This window comes from Falco naumanni, chromosome 13 (assembly GCF_017639655.2).
Source record: "Falco naumanni isolate bFalNau1 chromosome 13, bFalNau1.pat, whole genome shotgun sequence".
NCBI lineage: Eukaryota > Metazoa > Chordata > Aves > Falconiformes > Falconidae > Falco > Falco naumanni.
In genome coordinates this window covers 17,701,091-17,724,043 of record NC_054066.1, presented here as the reverse complement: position 1 = coordinate 17,724,043, position 22,953 = coordinate 17,701,091, and the positions used below count along the sequence as shown (strand labels likewise).

General features: G+C 44.4%; 1 protein-coding gene across 4 annotated transcripts in view; it reads left to right on the top strand.

The window, feature by feature from the left end:
• The window catches only part of LOC121096563 (LIM domain containing preferred translocation partner in lipoma), a 356,409-nt gene that overhangs the window by 180,851 nt on the left and 152,605 nt on the right, over positions 1–22,953 (top strand). For all 4 annotated transcript variants that reach the window (XM_040612605.1, XM_040612602.1, XM_040612603.1 and 1 more), the window contains one exon: positions 4,709–4,831. In XM_040612605.1, coding sequence (XP_040468539.1) covers positions 4,709–4,831 — 123 coding nt within the window. The remainder of the gene's footprint in view (positions 1–4,708; positions 4,832–22,953) is intronic.

Genomic DNA, 22,953 nt, shown 5'->3' with positions numbered 1-22,953 from the left:
ATTACCTTTGCTGCAGAGGGCTTTTCTGCTCCCTGCTTTGCCTGATTCTCAGATCTGTAAATGCAAACACTGTTGATTTGTTGCAGCCCAAAGAGAGCTCCCCAGGCACCTCGGGCTCCCAGTAAAACCAAGGTGCCGGGAGCAGAAGACACCAGGGGGAGGGGAGGCAGCTTGTTTGTTCCAAGTCATTAGCTATGACCTTTCTTAATATCCGTGGTGTTCATCTCCATTCTTCCACTTGTGAGTTACGAGGTTATCAGTGACTTGCGATAGCAGAGTGTGCAGAGTGAGCTGCTGCTAGAAGGAAGGTTGTGTGTCTAGCTGGAGCTCTGCTGTCTTGGATGTGTCTGTGCATATATAACAGCGCTGCATTTCCCAATGACAACAGCTTGCATTCCTGGGGCACAGCTCGGAGGACGAGCTGGCCACAACGCTCGTGAAAGCCACTCAGCTCAGCCTGCTTTAGAGAAGACTTGAGCAAGGCTGAGGTGAAAGGGGAGAAGGTGGATCTCGATGCTGGAAAATTGCGCTGCGGCAAGCAAAGTCTTGATGCTCTGAAATTGTTCAGGAGTCTGGTTGTTGCTTTATGTTGGTAGAAAATAAACACCCGGGCTCTGGAGTTACTTCTAACCTGCTGTCCATGTAAGTCAGCAGGTCGCTACTGCAGAGTCACCCTCCATCCTTCCCAAAAGAGCAACACCGATGGGCATCAGTGTGATTTTCCGTAGAGGCTCAGAGGCCAGCCTGGCAGCCCACATCACATCTCTCATGCCAGGAGCTAATTACTGTCCCAAGCTGCAGCACTGCGTGGCAGCAAACAGGGCATGGAGAGAGGGGAAAACAGAATAAAAGAGAGGTGGCTGGGTCTGGGTAGGGAAAGGAATTTGGAGCAGGAGCTAGGAAGGACATCTGGGAGCCAGATTCTTCTCTTTGAGCCCGTGGCAAGGAGCTGGCTTAGACAAACAAGAAGTGTTCTTGTTTCTCTGCTCTAACCTGCAAAATGTGGTAAGGTGATCTAGGTTGTAGGAAAAGGTGGCATCTAGGGAAATCAGCATGCTTTTCATGTCTCCTAGCTCAGTGAATAGTCTTACAGCCTTTTTAGCAGTGAAGCAAACTTTGATGCTGTGCATTGCCCTCTGCATGGCATGTTCTGTAATGAATGTCCCTTGGGGTGGTGCAGGGGGACCTGTGGCACTGACTGGTGTTGGGTGGTAGGATTAGCAAAATTAAAGCCAGTTTTCATCAGAACACAGTGAGCTGAGAGGGCTCAGGAGTGGATTACCATCGCAGCTACTCTGAGCTGCACACCAGGAGTTCAGGGGTGGACAAACAAGCCAAGCAGTGAAGCTCTCTGCTGCTTTTCTCTCTTTTGCCTCGCAGCAGGGACTGAGCCAGGGGATAGGAGTGTAGGCATTGCAGAAGTTCACGTGAGTCTCTGGCATGAGTAATTTGTTGGACTGGGTTGGCTTATGTTTGCTTTTTGTCGAACTCACATTGGCCGGGCCAAAGATAGCATCCTTTTTTTTTCTAAACCCATTTTTCCATATTCTGTTGGCTGAAAGGGAGGGCGCACAAGCGACATGTCTGCAACAATGCTGTAAATCCAGACAGAAATAGAATTAGTGGTTCTTTCTGGTTCCGGTGTTTGTATCTGCGAGGTCGTGAGCTTAAACAGTCTGGGCTCCTCGGAGTAGAGCCGTGTCTGTGTGAACCTGTTGTGCCTTGGGACCTGGCGCTTGGATTTTGTTCCAGAGCGATATCGTAAAACTTTTATAGCAATGTCATGATGAAGACCATGAGAAGAGAAATAACTTAACCCTCTCTTGCTAAAGTTAGCGTTGCAAATTCTTCTCCTGTTTCCACATGCAGCATCCCCTCAGTTGAATCTGGAGCACTGTGGGGATAAAAATGCAAGAGTCATGGAGATAGGGAAGAGACAGCAAGCAGAAACCTGTCTTTGCAAGGATTACCATCTCTTACATGTACATAAAGTCCAGTCCTCTCCCAGTAGGCCCTTACAGAAATCGGTAGTGTTATTTGTTGGCACTGTCGTACTGTATTGTGCTCCAGCATTTGTAGAATTGGGCTCTTAATCTATGTTGATTATGTTTTAATTGAATAAATAAATCTTTTACAGAGCCCAGAATCAATAGAGATGTTTCCATGCTATTTTATTTTATTTTTCTAGGTTTCCTAAGGACATTTAACTTTTACAACCTTACAACTTGCTCTGCAGCATTTGCTAGTCAGCTATTGCGTAATTGTTCTGGGGAATGAGAACCTGGGAATAATATGGCCCAGAAATGCTAAGAAGCAGAAATGAAATCGGCTGCTCTTCTCATCTGCCACCATCCCTCCTCTTCAGGGTCAGGGTACCAAACAGGCCAGGGCTCCAGTTTTATGCCTCGGTCTGCCATTGACTCGATCTATCACCTCAAATGTCAGGGCTTTGGGTGCCCTTTGCATCCCTGGCCCTCTCCCCACCCCCATTTCCAGGCTTTTGGCTGCTTAGCTTAAAAGTTCTCTGGAGTGGAGCAATCACAGTTTTTGTGTCTGGGAAGCCTGTGCCTGCCCTGTAGTTACAGGCCAACAACTGGAGGATGGAGAAAAACCGAACAAGAGCCATGAAATGCACTAATAGTGGAAAGGAAATTGTACTTTAGCAGTTTTAAAAATCCAGGTGCCTACAGCTAGCCAGGAGTAACAGTCTGGGGTAATTCCTGTGAAAGGTTTTTCTTTTTTTTTTTTTTTTTCTTTTTTAACAATAGTTTGACTAGAAAAACTTTGGCTCTATAGTAAAATTAGGCAAGAAGAATTGAGTTTGTAAGTAGTTTCTGTCCTGACTCTCAGCCTTTTAAATGATGTGTTCTTGCATAAAGCACATTGGAGCTTCCATTTTCTTGTTAGTCAAGCCAAATTTATTGTAATCCAATAAGATTTAATAATCATTAGGAACTAATGAATGCCTCAGCACATATAAGCTTGGCAGATCAGAACCTGCCTGCTTTGCATAGTCTGTCTCTTTGACCAATATGCCATTTATGTGTTGGATTGATGACTGGGGAGTTCTGTAAAACAGGTAATGATTGAATGCTCCTGAGATTAAATTTAAATAAAAACTCTCTGGAACAGCCAGTGAGCCAAAGGAAAAGGTGAATTCTTGGCTTGGAAAATTGAAGTAACTTGGTGAGAGTGAAGGCAAACAGAGCTGGATTGTCTGTGGGGAGGTGCTGGTATGGTCTGAACAGGCTTTACACTTGAAATTAGGTGAGTTGATAGGTAATTCTTTAGTATTTTTGTTACTGTAGTAGTCGAGCTGCAGATGAGTCCTTTTGCACTGAGCTCAGTACGTCGAGAGACTCTGTCTGGGGGATTTGCAGATAAGTCAGTCATGGAAGGACGGAAAATATTGACTATGACTCAGGTTGAGAAAGGACTTTCAATATGTAATATTCCACTTGACTCAAGAACTCAGTTTCTGCGCACAAGCTGGCTCCGTTGGGCTAGCTCCTGGCACCAGCTTCACGTGTGATAGGGTTCCTTAGCTGATTTTCTTGAACTTATTCCTGACAGAGCTGCCTAATTTCCACAGCACTGAAAACATTGAGGGGGGAGACATCTCCTAGCTTGTACCTGCCATTGCGCACTGCTGGGAGGTACTGCTCTTGGGTCGGACTGTACAGCACAGAGGTCCTTCCCTGAGGTTTTGGACTAGGTTGATTTTTCAAAAGCAGAGTGTGTGAATAAGTCCTCTTTTAAAACGCTTATTCTAACAGGGATTGCGCTGCAGCCCTTGAACAGTGGCTTGGGGATCACATACTCTCCTGCAGTGGTGAGACCTGGGTTTTACTTTGAGAGGTGCATGCTGGTGGTGAAAATTCATATCTCTTCCCTTCCAAGTGAGCATCCCTACCAGCCTGGATACGAGTGGGGCTTGGCTGTTTTGAAAGCAGAGAGAAAGCAAGATGTATTGAATCAGAAAGGGTCCTCGATGTAGGCTGGTATTTGCTGTGGCCCTGGGCTTGCCTGTGTAATAGGCCTTTTCACAAGGACCTGATTTATGTTATTTTGTGACCGCTTATTGAAAATCATGCCCTTCACCTTGAATCTGCTAGAAATGAATTGAACTTTTTCACTGCTCCTTGAAGGAACTAATTTTTTAGATGGAAATTGTGAAGTGTTGAATCGGACAGGTACAGCTACCGTAAACTGATGTAAAATAAATACGGATGCAGGTGGCCAGTCGCTGGCCACTGTGGCTTGCAGATCTGCTCTGTTTGTGCTTTGCTTGGCATGGGAATGTGGCAGAAGAGATGCTCTCAGGATCCAGGTGCTCCAAGCTTGTCCCCAGCTCTGGCTGCCCAGCCAGGCATCCTTGTAAAATGCGTCTTCTCCATCTGTGGGAGCAGGAATTGTCCTGCTTCCACCTCAGCGGCAGATTGCACATGGAGTTGTGTAATCCTCTCAGTCAGTTTAACACAATGGCACTACTGTTGGAAATACATGAAGAAAAAACCCCAAAGCAGCCTAAATCCTTGTGAGATGGAGGCTTGCTGCTGGTTCTGGGAGAGAGCTATAGCATTTCAGCATGTTTGTCCCTGCAACCCGAGAGTTATGCTGGGCATGGTAGCAGCTCTATGAGGACAGTAAGAAACCATATGCCAGGCCAAGTGGTTTGAATAACTGGAAATCTTCTTTCTTCTTCAAGGTGAATCCTGGTGGCAAGACACTTGAGGAGAGGCGGTCCAGTTTGGATGCAGAAATTGACTCTCTGACCAGCATCCTGGCCGACCTAGAGAGCAGCTCTCCTTACAAACCTCGGACTCAACAGGTTAGTGGCACACTGTGTAAACAGAGAGTGGGAGAGTGGCCAGCATCAACTGCTGGAGTCAATTTGCTAACCACTTGGTATTTGTTGCAAGCAGGCGTGCCAGTTCCTCCTGATAGCATCCAGATGTGGCTGTCAGTGGGGAGAAGGGTGCCGTGCTCTGAAGGGGGCACCGGCTCAAAAGCTGCCGTACCTCTGAGCAAAGGGCCTCTGATCCTGATTGTTAGATTGCCACAGAGATTGTTAGAAAAATACTTGCAAAAAATGGCATTTCATTTGCCTCCACTTTCCACCAACAATAGCTTGTGAATTAAAACCTGCTCAGCTCACAAGCACTTCTACGCTTTTATTTTCTCGTTGTTTTTCTGTTTTGTTAACTTTTATCTGTCACACTGCCAGAAGGATCCAGATATCCGTGTCTCAAGTTGTTTTCTTTTGTTTTTTGTCATCTAATCAGTGGCGACGAAGTGGCTTGGATCATAGCTCAGCTGTCAGGGTGGCTGTAGCCCAGCGAGGCAGACTGGAATTTGCACTTACTCTGCTGTGTCTAGACAAGGACTGCAGGGGTGACAGCAGCTCAGCTAATTTTTGTCACTCATCTAGGTAGTGCTTGAGTGGAACTATTTAAGTTCTGGTGAGATGTCATCTATTTATCAGAGGAAGTGGTGACACCCCAGTGGCACTTTAAAAAGGGCAGTTCTTGAGACCTCGCAAAATCATCCCACGTGTTTGTGCCCAGTTGTGCCCTGCCTTTGCTTCCTAACCTCATGACTGGTCTCGTTTCTTACATGTATATGGGTGTGTAGGCACGTATGCAGCTATATGCATGCCATGTTTGTCTTACCAATGTCATCCTTGAATAAAACCCCAAAAGTAAAAATTATCAAAGGAATAGCTGAGTGATGCGGTGCGCTCCCGTTACCAGACCTTCTCTTTGCTTTGTGGTTTTTTGGTTCTTTTCATTGCTGCATTTGTTTTCAGCAATTAAAAAACCGATACCCTTGGATCAAGAACTGAAGTAGTGATCAGAGTTCATTTAGATTTGCTCTTGTTTAAGTATGTGAACTTAGAAAAAGCAGAAATAAATCAGATTTGTGTGCTTTTGAAAGCATCCATCGGCCAGAGCACAGAGGCTCTGGCACAGTGACCTGTGTGGTTTCTGTCCCTTATTCAGGGACCTCCCAATAAATTCTTCTTTCATTCTAGCAGCATGTACATGGTTATTGCATAAACTCACAGACTTGTCCTTGAAAAACAGTCTGATTTAGGTCAGTCAGTCAAAAAGAGCAACAATACGATTCAGTGCTTTTCCCAGCGGGTTTTTTTTGTTGTGATAAATGAGACAAGTGTTAACAGTGACAGTGCTTAGGCACCGTGTCAAATAACCCGTATTCATTTTGTTCGTGTGGGCCAAACACATGCGAATACACAGTTATGGGAAATGCTTTATAGTGTCAAAACACTGCAAGAGTTCGCTGGAAGAGGTTTGAAGCCACCATTTTCCTTGGAAGTACCGGCGGTCAGCTCCAGCATCTTTGTAGAGACGTTTAACTTCTGTAACCTCTTCACTGAGTGTGTGTAGTTTGCTGGCAGTACTGCAGACTGTCTCCTGATACTTCTTCTGTTGGGATCTGGTGTTCCGTGAGTAGGTAGGGTTTTCACTTTTATTTTGTACCTATGCCATTAAAAAAAAAGTTAATAAAAATAATTATTTTGTGGCATTCAAATGCAAAATGCTGCAGGTGTATTTTGAGTTTCTGGAGGATCAGAAGGCATAGCCCAAGTTTTGGATTTGATCTGGCTGCTTAAGTTCATCATCCTCCAAGATGGCTTGCGCTGCCCAGTGCATGTGCTTGTTCCCCTGCCCTTTTGCCCACAGTTCAGGTAGGGGCTCCAAAGACTTGTCCGCAGTGCCTAGGAGCAAGAGGATGCTGCTGCTTCCTGGAGCGTTACAATCACTATGTGTGATCCAGTGGGCAGAAGAAGCTGAATTTCATTTCTGGGACCAAATCCCAACTTTCTTTGTTCAGTTTATCAGACTTTTCAAGATTTATTGGTTAAGGTAATGATGTCCTGTGAAAAGTACAGCTACAGCAACTTCTAACTATAGCTGTTAGAGTTGAATGTGTCATCTGATGTAATTAAAAAGTACTCGAACAAGTCCTTGAAAGGTGGAACTAGAACGTAAAGCTTTGATATTTTCCTTTGTTTGATCTGTACTAAGTATTAAAACTGGTGAGTCATTTGATGGTCTTATAGTAGGATAATAGATTAGGCTGCAAATTGTGAGGTGCTTAGAACATCAGCACATTTATTGGATTACACCTTAGCTGACCTTTCCAAATTTATCAGGATAATGGCTGCAGATAGGAAAATAGAGTTACAACTTGTTTTCGGAGAAGACGTTTCCAGTTGTGCTTATGTGGTTAAAGCATTATAATAATTTTATAGGTATACCTTGCCCTTGGGGATACTCCTGTTCTGGTATAAAAGAAATTTTATTGTTAGGTTTCTTTTTTTATATTATCTTGAAGATAGTTTTAAAGCAACATAGACTAAACTGTAACATCTCACTGGAGTAGGAGTGATAGCAGGATAATGACAAGCAGTTCATTTGACGTGCCCTACCTATTGGCATAAATTCACACAGAGGGAAGCTCTTTCAATCCTTGGTACGAGTTCAGGATCGCAGTGAGATGCGCTACGCCGTGAGGTGCTTCTGAAGCAGAGGGATCTGTACCCTCCGCGGTAGGTTTGGAAAGTCCATAGTACTTCTCAGAATGGATGGGCCAGTGTCAACCCCGGACGATTCCCCTTGGCCAGCAGACCTGCTGCTGAGGGCATGGGGAAGTATGAATCTCTGCACCACCCCTGCCTTGTTTACCTGGGCACTCTGGTAATGTTTTCTGTGTGCCAGGCAGGTGACAAGGACATTGGCCTGAGCTAAAAATGACCACCATTAGTAGAAGGCAGGGAGAGAGTTCTGACACCTGCAGTCAGCAGCACCTTCCTTGTACCCAGTGGTCCTGCCTAATTCAAGGCAGCTGAGCAGGAAAGTGAAGGTGGAAGGGTCGGTCACCCAGGTCCTACTGGCTGCTCCCCATGCTTCAGGCAGAGGTGGTAGGGTGCTGTTGTCCTTCAGAGCTGCGTTGATCTCTCCTCAGAAGCGATGAGTTTGAAAAGCATTTTCTCAATATAAATCCTTTATGGAGCAGAGATCTTTCCTCTCCATAGCAGCAGGTTTGGTGGGAGGAGGTCCTTCTACAGGTCTGGTACCCCAATGTCAGTCAACCCTGACGTTGCTAAACCTCAAAGTGAAAGATTCTCTCAGGCTTCATTTCTGGTTAATTCTTGTCTCTGTCTTGAGGCAGTTGGGAGAGTCCCCCACAGCAGAGGTTTTCTAGGTACTGATAGCTTACTTCATATTGGCCATCAGCAACATGAGGGTGAGAAGCAGCTTTCAATTGCCATCACATCAGCCCCGGGCTGAGCCCAAGACTTGCAAGTGAAAGTCTTTCTGACTGAGTCACAGAAGCATTCAAAAGTGATTAAAATGCTAGGTTTTTTTCTTTATAAATTGCACATATCAAAAAGAGGAGAAAATTACAAGACTTAAATCATCATCTTTAAATGATGCTGTGTTGCAGCTAAGGATGCCTTCTGTTATGTGAGGTGGTGTAGGAGAGACCCTATTTCCAGAATTCAGCTGGAGCTGGAGTTTTAGAAAGAACCAAACATGACCTGAGCTTGAGAGGTTTCTGTGTGACCTTCACCAGAATGGTGAAGCCTTCTGGTGAGTGAATTGGAGGAGACCAACATGATCTCAACATTACTGAGATGAGCTTGCCTTAGGTATTGTTTGAAGAACTGCAGATGTATTATGAAAGCATCTGATTAATATTTTCCTCCCGTTTGGTAAAGTTTAAAAATGCTGGTGTCATGAGTAAGGTGCTGCTCTGGTGTAGCTGCGATGTGGTTTTTGTTTACACATCACACCTTCTAAATTGCAGTGGCCCATTGGAAAGTTCAGAGGTAGAAAATCCGCTGTGCCTCTCATTAGGAAGAGGAGGTTATATAGCCAAAGCATTGAGGTGCATAACTTCCGTGGATGGGAGCAGGGGGTATTCCTAAATTGGGTGAACCCCGACTAGGGGGCCTGGTGAATGCTGAGATTGTCTGGCTCCTTTATTAAAAGGTATCTTCCCCAATTTTTACCAGTTCTGCATAAATTCTTCCCTAAGAGATGAGTGCAGCAAGGCCTTAAGCAAAAAAATGTGCCAAACTTCAGCCCATAAAATAAATGTTTCATTTTTTTAAAAAACAAGAAAACTTTGTGACTCTGGAGAGAGGGCTTCCAGCAGAGGCTGTGAAAATGAAATATTAGAAACAGCAGCATACAAAAGCTCAGGATTTTTTGTTCCTGCTGTGAATTGTGTATTGAATGCTGCTTGCTTTGTACAGAATTGGACACCTACCTTCTGAAACTCTTGAGTTTTACCCCAAATTTCCAACAGACAGTCTGTTTGGCAAAACAGGACTTTGTGGTAGGTGTACCAGGCAGGTAGTAAGATGTACCTGGCCCAAAGGTAATTAGCCTTTTTTAAAAAGCAAATACTGGGTGGCCAAACTTTATGGAGTATTTAAATAGCAAAAAAACCCATGCTTTGATGGTCAAGATCAAATCTACTGGTGTGCAGCTCTCGGAGGCAGCTTGATCCAAAGGGGACTGGGCTGACATGCTGGTGACCTGTTTCATTCCCAGGTACCACCACTGTGCTAAGTGACCTTGAATGTAGCATTTCTGCCCTGCTTCCTCTCAAAACCTCTTCTGTGCTTGTAGCTTGACAGTCTCTTCAATGTGATTTGCCTCTTTCAGTGTGATTTGAAACCTTGGTCTGGTTGAAGGCCTTTAGGTGATGTGTATCATTGTCCCCAGTATTAGACATTTGACACTATCCGACACCATCAGCCTAAGTGAGTAATATTTTGAGGGAAAAGCAGCTCATTCTCAGAGTGAGCTGCAGAACAGTAAAAAGTAAAGAAAATTAAATTTAAAAATCATGATACATTTTCATTAAGTTCCAAACATACTGGGAAATAAAGTCTTCTAATGACTGGAATTTAAAAGGGATTTAAATGTTTGAGAGTGTTGGTTGTTATTCCATCACTTCTTTTGACAATCATCTGGGGATAACAAAAGCAGTGAAAAGGCAATGGACATGTTTTCTTGCAGAGTGATGGGACAGGATTGAGCACTTTCAGCTGCAGGATGGTAAACCACAAAACAAGGCAAAATGTTGAGCGCTGAAGATTCCTAGGAGCACTCTTCCATGTGCGTTTCTAATTTTAGTGCCCCACTTATAGCTGTGCCAGGAATGCACGGCTAAGAGTTCAGGAGTTTTATCTTTGTTTACATGGAGCTGTATCTCCAACCGTGAATAAAGCCTCCTACTCAGCAAAGAGCAGCACATTCCCCTGGCATCAAAAAAGAGCTTTATGATTGCTCTTGGTTTGGGCTGTGAGATTGACATACGGATCTGTGAAAACCAGCTCGCTGAATCTGTATTCAACGCAGCGCATGCAAATTTGCTAGTCCAGGCTCAGTCTGGTTTCCTTGTTCCTGTTATTTGCCTGTGCCTGGCTTCTTAGGTTGGTACGCACCGAAAAGATCTTGCAAGCACAGTCTGCGGAGTATTTGATAGCATCCCAGTTGTTGTCAGGAAGGTTTTTCTTTCTTTTAAGAGTGAAAATTTAGGGGTACAAGCAAATTAAGATTAATTAAGTGGTTTCCGAACTAATTCGCTCCCTCCTGTAGCATTTATGTGACAGAGAGTTTGTGGTTCCTCAGTTATAGGACTTGGTGGGATTCGGCTGTTTCAGATGTTCAGAGTGGTGCTGAGTCTTTTCTCAGTGCAATTTGGGCTGAAATCAATGGCTACACTTCTGCTGTCTTCAGATGTGATATATGAGGTAAATAAAAGTGCCCAGGCCTCTTTCTGCTGGTCTGAGCACATCTGATCTGTGGGCATCTGTGCAGCTTTCCAAAGAGACTTCTGAGCCTAGCAGCACAGTGTGGTAGCCACACAGTGCTTTCCCAGTGGCTCTCTGCATTTGTTCTCTTCAGGTCTGTGCATTTTGGGTTTTGTGGGCTTTTTTAATCTCCTTGGTTGTGGGACAGAAGGTCTTGTTTGGAATGAGCCCAACTGCTGAAACTGAGAAGCATCCCCCATCCATACTAAAATGTTGATGACCTTTTAGTGGGAACATCCAGCTACTCCAGAGCTACGTCTGCTACACAACACTTTTTATGAAGGTTGTGAGTTGCCACCATCTCCCCGCTGACTTGGATGGCTCATGTGGACACAGAGGGATGACTTCCCCATAGAATTGTGCCCAAGGTGGTGTTGAGCTGGTGAGCTCCAGCAGTCGTAGCAGCACTGGAGGGCTCATCCAGGCTCACTGCAGGGCTAGCTGGCAAGAGCTGTTCTCAGCAGGCTGTGACACTTTTGCCATAGTCACAGACATCAGGAATTGCATGGGCTGTTTTAAAGATGGGGTCACATTTGAGACCTGCTCCTGCTTCTGGCTGCACCACGCTGGCTTTGCACCGTTTGGAAAATCTGGGTGGGTGACTTACAGTAGAAAAGGAGGTGTCCCGTCTGGAGCAATTTCAGTGGGTTCCTCCCAGCACTCGAGAAGCAAAGCCACTATGTCCAGGAAACTCTTCCTTCTATTCCCACACCCCATGGGTGGTGGCTGAGGTGGTCCTGAGGTTGAAGATTTCTAGGAGCACTGCTGTGGGCGTGCTGGCTGCCAGCCACACGTATCTGACGTGCCTGAGGGCAGAGGAGCGTGCACAGGGCGGGGGATGTTCCCCCACCTGTGTGTGAGTGGGGAGGCACAGCCAACAGATGATTTCATAGAATCATCGGGTCATTTAGGTTGGAAAAGACCCTTAAGATCATCAAATCCAACCGTTAACCCAGGACTGCCCAGTCCACCGCTAAACCATGTTCCTGAGCGCCACATCTACACATCTTTTAAGTACGTCCAGGGAAGTTTGGGTTTGGCCTTTCTCTACAAGAAGGGAAAACCTTCCTGTGCTCATCAGCTCCAGCCGGTGCATGCAGCAAACTGACACTGCTCTGATTGGCAGATGCTTGAATCGGTTGCATCTGCTGGTACGTATTAAATCTTAATCCTTTTGATAAGAGCATGTCCATGAAGATTTTTAAAGAAAGTTTTCTGAGATCCCAGATTATCAGCTTGTCACAGATGAACAGGATAAGAGTGACCTTTGCAGGGTATTATTTCTTCCTCTTCTACTATCATCAGAGTGAAAATAAAGCAGCACTACTCCTGCTGTTTCTTTTTTCTGATATATAATCAAGTTCACAGAAATCTTGGTAAGGTTTACTCTTCCCCATTCTCCTTTCTCTTTTTTTTACATCCATTTGGGTTTTCTGCCTACATGCTTGGCTACAGCTTCAGATGATGACTAGTGTTGGATATATTGGACTTTAAAATCTGTGCAGGCATCTCAAATTTGCGTGTGGATAAAGATAAACATTTACTTTCGCAACTGTGGTAAAAAGCAAATAGTACCTCATAATTTGGTCTTTTTTTCATTCTGCATTTGTGATTATTTTGTTGTGAGTGGTTGAGAGCGGGACCCTTACTCTCTAAAGCTGTTCAAGGCCTTCTATCTGTTGTTACGGTTTGTTTTCTTTTTCCCCGCAACGGGACCAAGCTGCTCTATACCATCATCTCAGGAAGCCTGTCATCATTTCCCCATCCTTGGGTTTTGGCACTCGCTGTGGTTTGGCACTCATCTCAAAGGGACCCGGCGCACTTCACAAGCTCTCCATGTGTCTAGCCAGCAAAGAGCAGCCACCTCTAGGGCAGAGCCCTGTGTTTCACTGGGACACAGTCTCTGGTTGCATCCTTGCACGGGTCGATGCATCTGAGTGCTTTGGCAGCAGTAGAGTCACCACCATGACAGCAGCCCTGTGAAATACGGAAGCGTGCTTGCTGTTCCATGGGCGAGGGAGGAGCCGAGGCACTGGGAGATTAGATGACTTGGTTTGTGCATGGGTCATCAGTGGAGCTTAGGCCAGACCATGGGCACCCCATGACAGGTTTAACCTTCTCATGTAGCACATGTGAATGGGTGGGCAGAGCGTACATGAGAACGTCGCCTGTCAGGAGGATTTGGAGAGGTCTCAGGTGTGGGGAGATGCATCCACCTCTGCCTTGGAGCGTGTGAACTGAGCAGGGAAAGTACGAAAGACTTTTTTCTTCTGTGGAGGAGTTTTGCTTGAAACTCGGCTATGGTTTTGTAATTTGCAGCCAACAGGCTTCTTGATACAATGTCTTGGCAGTAAAACCTGAAGGATTCAAACCCTCAGGCTCAGAAAGTTGTGGTGTCCTGGACCTGTGTCATCACCCTGATGTGCCCAGCATTCTAGAAGTGTTTTCCCCACCTGCCTACCCCTGGAAGTTGAAGTTAGTCCTCTAAGGTGGTGATTTCCCCACATGTGTGGCAGCAACTCTCCTGCACGATGTCTTCCAATTAAACAGCTGGCACAACTTGAAATGGAAGCATAGCCGGTTAATTCTTCCCATCGGTGTCCAGCAGTTGGCTGCTCCCGACGTACGTTGAATCCAGCAGCCACTCTGAAGTGGGTCAGAGAGGGGCGCATGTATGCGGAACGCAGTGGCTGGAGAGGACGGACCCAGAGCCGTGTCTCGGGGAGCTGCGGCGTGGTGCTGGCTGTCCTTGCCGTGGCACAGGGGCTGGCCCACCCGCCCACGTGCACAGCGAGCTCTGAGCCTGCTGGCTCTCTTGCCGGCAACCTAAACTTTTGCTCTTCCAGGCTGCGCTGTAACGAGAATCTCTGACCTGAAACGTGGATTGTTTGGCTGACATACACAGATAAATGCCGCGGCTTAATACTAGGGGGACAAGGGAAGCAGGAGAGGTGACAGGAGAACAGGAAGGGTCAGAGTCTGCTCGAGATGTAAGACACAAGTCCATAGGAAATCAGGCTTCCTTTGCTCTGCTCTTTATTCTGTTCCTTTTGTGTTGAGTATTTCTCTTCTGCACGCACTAGGAACCAGCTGTGTTTCCCTCCCTGTTAGGGAAATAGTTCAGAGCCAAGGGAACAGCACAGCAACTTACAGCAACACCTGCGTGGCAATGCATCACTTGGGACTTTGCTCCCACTGTGGCCTTGCTCTGGAAGTCTTCCTCAGGCCATTTCCATCAAAGTGGGAACAGCGACTTTGTGATTCGTCCCTTACACTCACAGCAAGGAGAGCATTGCCTTGACATGCCTTCAAATTGTCTCAAATCTACCCAGAGACCATGGAAGGGCAGGTGCAGATCCTGCTGACGTGAGTTACTGTTGAGTCGGGCTCTTTAAAAAAGGAGGGCAACTAGCTTCTGCGGTTGCAGTTTCTAAATACATTTGAAAGGTGAAGGTTAAAGCATGCAAGGGAGCCCTAGCATTTACAGTAAGGCCTTCACAAGTTTGTCATGAAGTACGGTTACGTACTGGTGCCTCTTTGTGTGAGCACATGCAGCTTTTCACGTGTTTATCCTTGTAATCCCCTGAGGAAGAAGTTTGATTCTTTTCTTCTGCAAATGGGGAGCTGAGGCACAGAGAGACTGTGCAGGTTGTGGTAAAACAGGGCTTTGGACACACATCACTGACGTTCTGGAATAGTTTTGTCATACGCTTGTCCGTGCTGTCTTTCATGGTCTGTTTTTACAAGGGTCTGTCCTACTGGGCAGAGAGGCTCTCTCCCTGGAGCCCTTGCTGGGCAGTCCATGTCAGAGCAGCTCTATTCCCAGCCCCATTTCAGGTAGGGCCACCTGGAAGAATCTAGAGCCCTACAGAAAAGTGAGAGTTGGCCATGCAGTTTCTACATGAGACCCTGCTACCAGTGCATAAATAAACATGATACATTTATAGCCTGAACATATCTGAGGATTGTTGCAAGATGTTCCTAGTTCAAAACCATTAACCATTAAAGTAAGAGGCAGATGCATCTGTGAACAGTTTAAGGGGCTGTGTCTATATTTTCTCGTATCGATTGCCTTTTGCCTTCCTGTCTGGAACCTTTTGAGAGATGACTGTGATGCTGAGATGCATTGTCTCCTGTATATTAAAGCAGCATAAGCTAAAAAAAACCCAGCCCACACCCAGCCTGTATCTGAAAGCTATGAATTGATAGATCCTTGCTATAGCTCTTCAAATAACTGTAAATTACTCCAGGCTGTTACAGTTTCATTGTAAGGAAGTTCCTTCCTTGACTCAGACTTTTTTGCATCATAGTAAAATGCAATTAGGTGACGTACATATTGTGGCTTGGAAGCACTTACAATTTTCTCAGCCTTATGTTGTCAACTTCTTCTCAATAGCAGGCTTGTGGACTGTGTCACTGTGTCTGTGTTAGCATATATTATCACCATATGGTGTTTCAATAGTGAATAGGAAACTTCTATGAGTATTTAAAAGAGGATGAAATGGAAAAAAATATTACAGCAAGATAAACCTGACATGCTGCTTCACGGTTGGACTTGATGATCTTAATGGTTGGACTTGGTGATCTCAAAGGTCTTTTCCAGCCTAAATGATTCTGTGATTCTATGATTCAGTGATTCACAGCTGAAAGTGAACACTCCAGCTGCTGTTTCTATGGGAAATCAATAACGCATTGGTCCAATGAGTATTACTGTCTTCTCCCACAGATTAAAAAGACCCACCAAAACCTAAACTAAAAAACAAACAAACAAAAAATGGACCTGGCCAGAAAAATGAGATTTTGATGCAGTTGTATAAATATTTCTGCCAACATTTGCAGTCTGAGACTGATTCCTCCCTACCCAAGCAAAACATTTGAAGTCTTACAATGAATTCTTTGCTTGGAAAGAAGTTTCATGTGCATAAGTATAGCAAGAACGAGGGCAAGTTGTGCAGTTTTTCTGGCATTATGTGTAAAGACAGATAGAATTGTTGCGATCATCTAACCTGGTTGTTAGCATCACCCAGGTCAGAGATTTTGCTGTCTTGTCATAAGTAGCACTGTTGTTTGTCTTTGGGTTGATGAGAGACTGGGTACATTACCCCCTCTGGAGTGATTTGTAAGAAGTTGATGAGAGCCCATTGCTGTTCCAAGAAGCTCAGAGCCATGAAAAATTGCCATCTTGCATACCAGCAATCACTCCAGCCATCCTGGGGGCTCAGGCAATTCTGATTCCCTCTTCCAAAACCATTAACTCTCGATCCAAGGAGAATTCAAGAAAGATGGGAAGCACAATTCTGTTTCCATCTAGCAGAAAGCCAGGATGCACATGCAGTTTCAAGCTGTGATTATCAAGAGGGGAAGAGAAGGTGTCAGGGTTGATTACTGTGCTGGTTTGCAGAAAGACCAACTGTGCATTACATGAGATATTTGTGCAGTTAAGACCATTTTGCAGTCTTAAAAAGTGATGGATAAGCCACTGTTGTTCAGCTGGGATTTTTTGAGCACTGTACAGTTCAGCAGGGAGATAGTACAAGTATTGTATTGAACTCTATGTAATCTTTTTCTGAAAACATTTTGACTGGAGTCCACATCAGTGGCTAATGTCCCGAGTGCAAGACGGGGGATCTGGCTGAGGAAGAGGGTGGCCACGAAGGTCACGGTGTTTTATGAGGCCCTAGTGAGAGAGAGCAGCTACCGTGCTCAAGGCAGTGCTCTCCACTTTGCACGAAAAGCCGTGGAGATACCATGCAGAGGATGCAATCATTAAGTGCTTCTTCAGGGTAGATGTAGATCACTGTTAGGTTTTGGAGGTATCTGGAAGAGCCAGCACCCAAAAGCAGAGATGTATAACACTGGAAATCATCAAGCTTTTTAGCTTTTTGGCAAGACTTGCCTTTGACAAGACTTGGCTTTGACACTGAGTAATGTGGTCATTTCTAACTAATGGCAATAAAACTTTACGGAACACCTGCTGTTTCTATACTGAACATATGTGTGCATGCTCATGTGAAATCACAAATGCATGCAGGTCTAAAAAATACAATTTATATTTGGCATCTTTCCTACAAATTGTATTTTAGAACACCTTAAAGTTTTCCTGTAAATAAAAGAATTTCAGAATTAAGCTCATTACTGAAGAGAAGGAGATGAGGTAAGGTGCAAAGGCAAAGGAGGGAAAAGGGGGTTTTAGGTTTTCTTGTGGGTTTTTTAAAGGCAAAACAACCATTTGGTGAATTTGATCATTTGCTGAGTGTACTTAGTGATTTTTCAGGAGGACATATGGACATTCTCAGGAGGCTGTCTGCATGATAGAAACTGTTTGAAACCAAAAACTAAACGATGGGCTGATCACTTAGAAAGTGTAAATGGAGGGAACATCTGAGGATCTCTGACTCTTTCGCTTATGAGCCACTGCTGGATTATCCCCTATAATCAGTGCTTTCGCCAGCCCAGTTTTAAGTAAATTAAATGTAAATATCTCATTGCTTTCTTTGGGTGATTATTCCAGACTGAAATGTATACAGCTGCTAAGAGCTGTTTGACTTAAGCATTTCCATGCTTAATTTAATCTCTTTGTTCTGAGTGACACATATATGTGTCTGTGCATGTGTGCTCCTACCATGTGGATGCATACCACATCTCTACATACAGAGTACAAGGAGGCAGAAATTCCCTAGTACAAAGTTGTAATAAAAGGACTGACAGACTGGGTCTGTAATATGCCTGACCTGACAATTAAGCAAACTTATTACTGTGTCAGCCTGCCAGATGGATCATCTACTCATGATGTAACGTGTATTGCTTCTGAATGTATTGGAGCGCAGTTTCCTATTTTATGTTTGTAGAGCTGAGAAAGGGAGAGGGAAGAGACAGTTTTATTTGAACTAAACCCACTCGTTTCAAGTGTGTTTAATGATAGCAATATGTGACAGATAAAATCCTAGGCCCTGGTCCATGTTTATTTTAATTTGAAGCAATGGGGAAAGATGGAAGAGATAAAATTACAGGCTAAAAATGTCTTTTGTTGTAAAACAGCAGCTTGAGTCCTGAAAGGGCTTTCCTTGCTGCACTCTGCAGGACTTTCAGGTGTGTCCATCAGTGCTTTGCCAGGTAGGAATCTGGGGCTTTGGCCGGGGAAAGGTCAGGTTGGACTGTTTGGCATCAGCTTTTCTAATTGTTTCATCTAAGCTTATTAAAGATAGTAAGGCTATAGTGAAAGCACGTGTGTGTGTGTGTAAAGAAATGCTCAGTCTGAAGCATGTGTTACTATCCTGAACTTTCTTTTAAGGTAGCCCCACCCTGAACCTGAGAAGGAGGAGAATTCTTCTCAGACCTGTGTGGTGGATGCATCCCTGAGACTCCCAGGCCTCTCACCTGCTGTTGTGTAACCTTGGCTGAGCCATCTTGTGCCTCTGGGCTGCACTTCTTCTGTTAAATAGGGATAAACCCATTTCTTTGCCCACCTGCTCCACGTAAGGTGTTTGGGTGAGTGTTCACTACCTGGTGCAGTGAGGATGCATAGGTGATGTGCTGTTTGTGACCTGTAGTATTTGCATCTGGACCTCTGAGGCTTTCTTCTCTCCAGTCTTCTGTGATTGCAGCATGGGTGGACTGGGATAAATTGTCCCATAAATTGACCCTCTCCAAGGCTGATGTTGAGAACAACCTTCCAAATTTGAGCTGCTGTTTCAATTTTCTTTGTGGCTAAGCTGGCACAGTCCAACACCAAAGCAGGTGTCTGTCTGTCTTTGAAATACTTACCAAGGTGCTGCTCTCCATTCTAAGCTGTTCTCTGCTTGAACATCTTAAGAACTCCTGTACGTCCTAACCAGGTCCCTCAATCTGCTAATACACCTCTGAGAAGCTGTAAGCTCACGACTCAAGGAAATTTGAAGGAGATCCTCTTGTTCTGCAGAGATGCTTGAGCTTGCTACCTAAGTGGGAGGTGGTACCCAACAACTGGGAATTTTTCCTGCAGACAAGTGCAGTATGGTATGAGAGAGGCAACAGAGCTTTGTGCTCAGGACTGCCATCTCCCTTGCAAATGACTCGTTTGTAGATGAACCAGTGCATCCATCACATGCTGTTGATTGGCCCTCCGTTAATTGGACTTCTCACATGCAGAAGAGACTGCAGTTCCACTGTGCTGGAAGACCATCCCCTGGGGAATTTTTCATATCTTATTTACCTGCCAAGTTTTCTTGAGCATCTTAAATGCTGGCTGTCATGTAGACCTGGCTTCAGCTCTGGCTTGGCTCATTTGATGAAAGCATAGGTATCCTGCTCCCTGGACTCAGATAAGTGCTTGTGTAATGTTGTGGGATCATGTAGCCTGCAAGTCACATCTTGAGCATACTCCATCAAGTACATTTTGTCCCAGCTCCTACCTTTATAATGTTGGTCTACTGCCTTTTTTTTTTTTAAAAAAAAAAAAAAGAGAAGTAGCCCAGGTCTGGTTTCTAGAGAAAGAACCTGCCTGTATCAGAGTGTAGACTTCAACCCTTGACTTTTCAGTATCTTTCTGTCAAGTGTCAGTGTATACAGGCCTGAAATTAAGAACCTAAGATTGTCCATCCTGCATCAGATGAATAGTCGCTTCCAGCTCAGTGTCCTTCTCAGTAAATACCAAAGGAAGAAGACAAGAGCAGTGAAAAATCATAGCAATACTGCCCCAGAGTATTTTCCTTTGTCTTAGAGTTTGCTGTTCACAGAGGTTGGCTTGATAAAAATCATGTCTTCCATATTACTCTGTCAGGGGGGTTTCCTCCATCAGATCATCCAGTTGCTTTATGAACTGACATAAATCTCTGGAATTTAGAGCATCCCATGGCAAAGGAGTCCAGTGGAGGTGGGGCAGACCCGACGCTTTCTTTATATTCTCCGTTTGTCTCCCACTAGCGTGGTTTCGTGTTGTTTCTTTCTGGTGCTGGAAGAGACAAATAATTTCTTCTGTTTGTACCACTCAGAGTTTTAGCTGTCTTTTTTCAAGGCTCAAGGTTCCTAGTGTGCTTAGTTGTTTCAGAGGAACTGGAAAAAGTTAAGTGCGGTATCTCTTTGTTTCTGACCAGGTATTGCTGTCTAACTGCGAACTGGTGAGACTGAATTGCAAAAAAAATGGAAGTGGCTTCTGAACCTGTGTTATTCCCTTTGTTATTTGGTATTGACTTACTCTGAAGCAATGGATTAACTGTGGATTTTGATTGTTAGAAGTGAAGCTTGTGATTCAGCTGTGGGACTTTCTTTCCAAAGCAACTTCCCTAGCACCCTGTTTCTTCAAAATTTTTTTCCCCCAGTCATTGCAGGATTAAACAATTTGACTAGACTTCGACTTCTTTGCCAAGGTTTTTGCATGATAGTTTCCAAAGGCAGTATCCATGGGCACTTTGATGCTCACAAATACAAAGTGATAGGAGATATGTAGCGTGACTGATCTGGGAGATGTCCGATGCAGCCACAGTACTTTGGAATCGAACAGGATCTGCTGTTTTTCCTTTCCTCCCAGATCTCTTGACATGTCCCTGTATTTTCAGTAAGATTTTGAACTGTTTGAGCTTGAAGTTTCCCATCTGTAAAACAGAAATGGTAATAATCACGTATGCCACCTGGCTGTCTGACTTGCGAAGGGATTTTCAGATCTTCAGCTGAAAATTCTTTTACAAGCACAGAATATTATGGTTTTGCCAATTTAGTTAAAAAAATGTTTCTTACAGTGAAAAATCAGTGTATCAAATAAGTACTTTTATTATCTGTAAGGGAATTCAACATCAGACTCTTCCAAATGTGTTAGGTAATGTTTCACATTATGGATTGTATGCTGTTAATTTAATTTCAAGTTCTACGCAGAGAAGAAAATGTTGAGTGTACTTTAGTGATTTATATTACAGTTTGATCAGTGTGTTAGTAGTCTGGCAGATCTCACCTTTCAGGAACATCTAAGTGTTCAATACATTAGAGATGATTAAGATATGTACATGAACATGTGTACTTTTATTGCTAAAGCTAAATTAAAACTTGAGCCCTTTTGGGCTGAAATAGCTAGCACTTTTCCAGCTCTTTTTCTGTCTTCAGAAACTCCTCTGCACAACCAGTATGACTCTAATGGGCTCGGCATTATTTTGCTGCTTTAACATGGGGACCTGTAGAGAAAGTGAAAGCTCTGTATAGAAAGTCTTGTAAAGTGAGGGAGGGAGCCCAACAAAGCTAATTATACAGACCCTCCCACTCTATTACCCTTTAGAGAAATTGAACCTAACATTCTGCTCTGAAGCTTGTTAAACTATTCTTTTTGGGTGCAAGGACCTTATTGAGGGAATGAAATAGCTACACTGTGTAATCAGAATGGGAATTGGAGCAGATCATTATATTTACTCATTTGATTAGCCATAAAATAGCTACTGAAGTCCCCATTTTAAATCTGCTTAGCAATTGTGCAGCAGGGCAAATTGGGTGTTTTAATTAGAAAAGAAAAGAGATTGCGGTATGTTTTTATAAGTAATAAATATATAAACACACGCACATTGTGATCCTGTTTATGTAAATAACCTCTTCCCTGTGGGTGTTCTTGCTTCCTAATTGTTCAGGGTCTGTCTACTTCCAGATGCAAAGAAAAGGGGAATGAAAGGTTCTGCACGTGTACTTTGGAAAGTGCAGTGTCTGGGACTTAAAATCCAGCCAAAGAGATTTAGATTAGCCAGTAGGGTAAAATTGCTTTAGAAGGGATAGGTAACCCCAGAAGAAGACGGTGTGGAGAAACGGTAGGTCCTCAGCTACTGGAAAGGCTGTAGGTCAGGTTGTGCAAAGGTCTGTCAGGAACAGTTTAGGCAGGGTCAGTCCTGCCTTAGTGGAGAGGACTGGACTGAACAACCTCCTGAGGTCCCTTTCAACCTGGAAGATGTGCTTACGAAAAGTGAGGCCGTAGTACATCATCAGGGGTTGCCTTTGGCCAGCGGCCGTTCCCCGAGGGAGTTGGAGTCTGGGGTGCAGTCGGGCAGGGGCAGCGCATGGTCTCCCCCGATGCCTCTCAGACCTGCAGGTCCCCGGCTGCCTTTGTGCACAGCGAACAGCTGAGGATGCCCTGCTTTCTCTCTAAGAATAATTCAATGTCCTGCCACTGATCTCTCCACAAAGGCTTGGAAGTGATCCATTACTGAAGGTTTCATTTTCTGGCTTCCTTTGCAATCCAAGGGACCTGCAAATCAGAGCAGATGTTCCAAAGGCAGCGAGCTCTGTAGCCACTGGTTTCTCAGTTCAAGATGGTCACTGTCTTAATGTTCCATAAGTCTATAATATGCCTTTAGTAAACTCAACAGCTGCAAAAATATTTCAGCTACATTTATTTGGTTGGTTTTAAGACAACCTGAAACAGTGAAATGAGCTTGGTTACAGAGAGCAGAGTTGTTTTTTAAAGGCATTAGACTTACATGCTGAGTGATGACTGTTGGCGTGCGTTCTGCTGCTCTGTTTGTGGGTCACTAAAAAACTCATGTTATTAATGACAGTAACAAAATCATTCTTGTGATGTGGCCTGTGGATGACAAGGTCTTTTGGGCAGCAGGAAAGGGGCACAGTAGCACTTTAGCATTACAGTTGTAAGGGGTGAAATAAGTATTTGGCCTAGTGACTTTTTTCATGGACAGATTCTCCAGTATTTCCTTTTTGGTCATTGATTTAACTGGTGCTCAGCATTAGGACCCAGTCACAAATGGCCAGAAATCCTACTGTGTTGAGAAGTGATCTCCAGAGAGGCTCGGAGCAATCCCTCCCTGATGTGCTGTGGGGACCTAAAAGGAGCCACCTCAGGGAACGAAATGCCAGCACTGGCTGTTCTGCATCTGCCAAGGAAGACATTGGTGTCTGGGGCTGTAACCCTGGCATCGTTCCACAGCGCTAAATTGTATAAGCAGAACACTGGGCAGGTGAAAAAAAAATATCAAAAAAGAGCCATTATTAGGCTCCGTATACAATCAGGTATAAATTCATGGCCAAGAAAGCAAGCACCTAACTGTAAAGGTTAGAAGTGTACTGTAAATTTTAATGAACAGCTAATTCTCTCTTTAATGTGGCTGGGACACCTGCAGTCAGATGGGGCTATT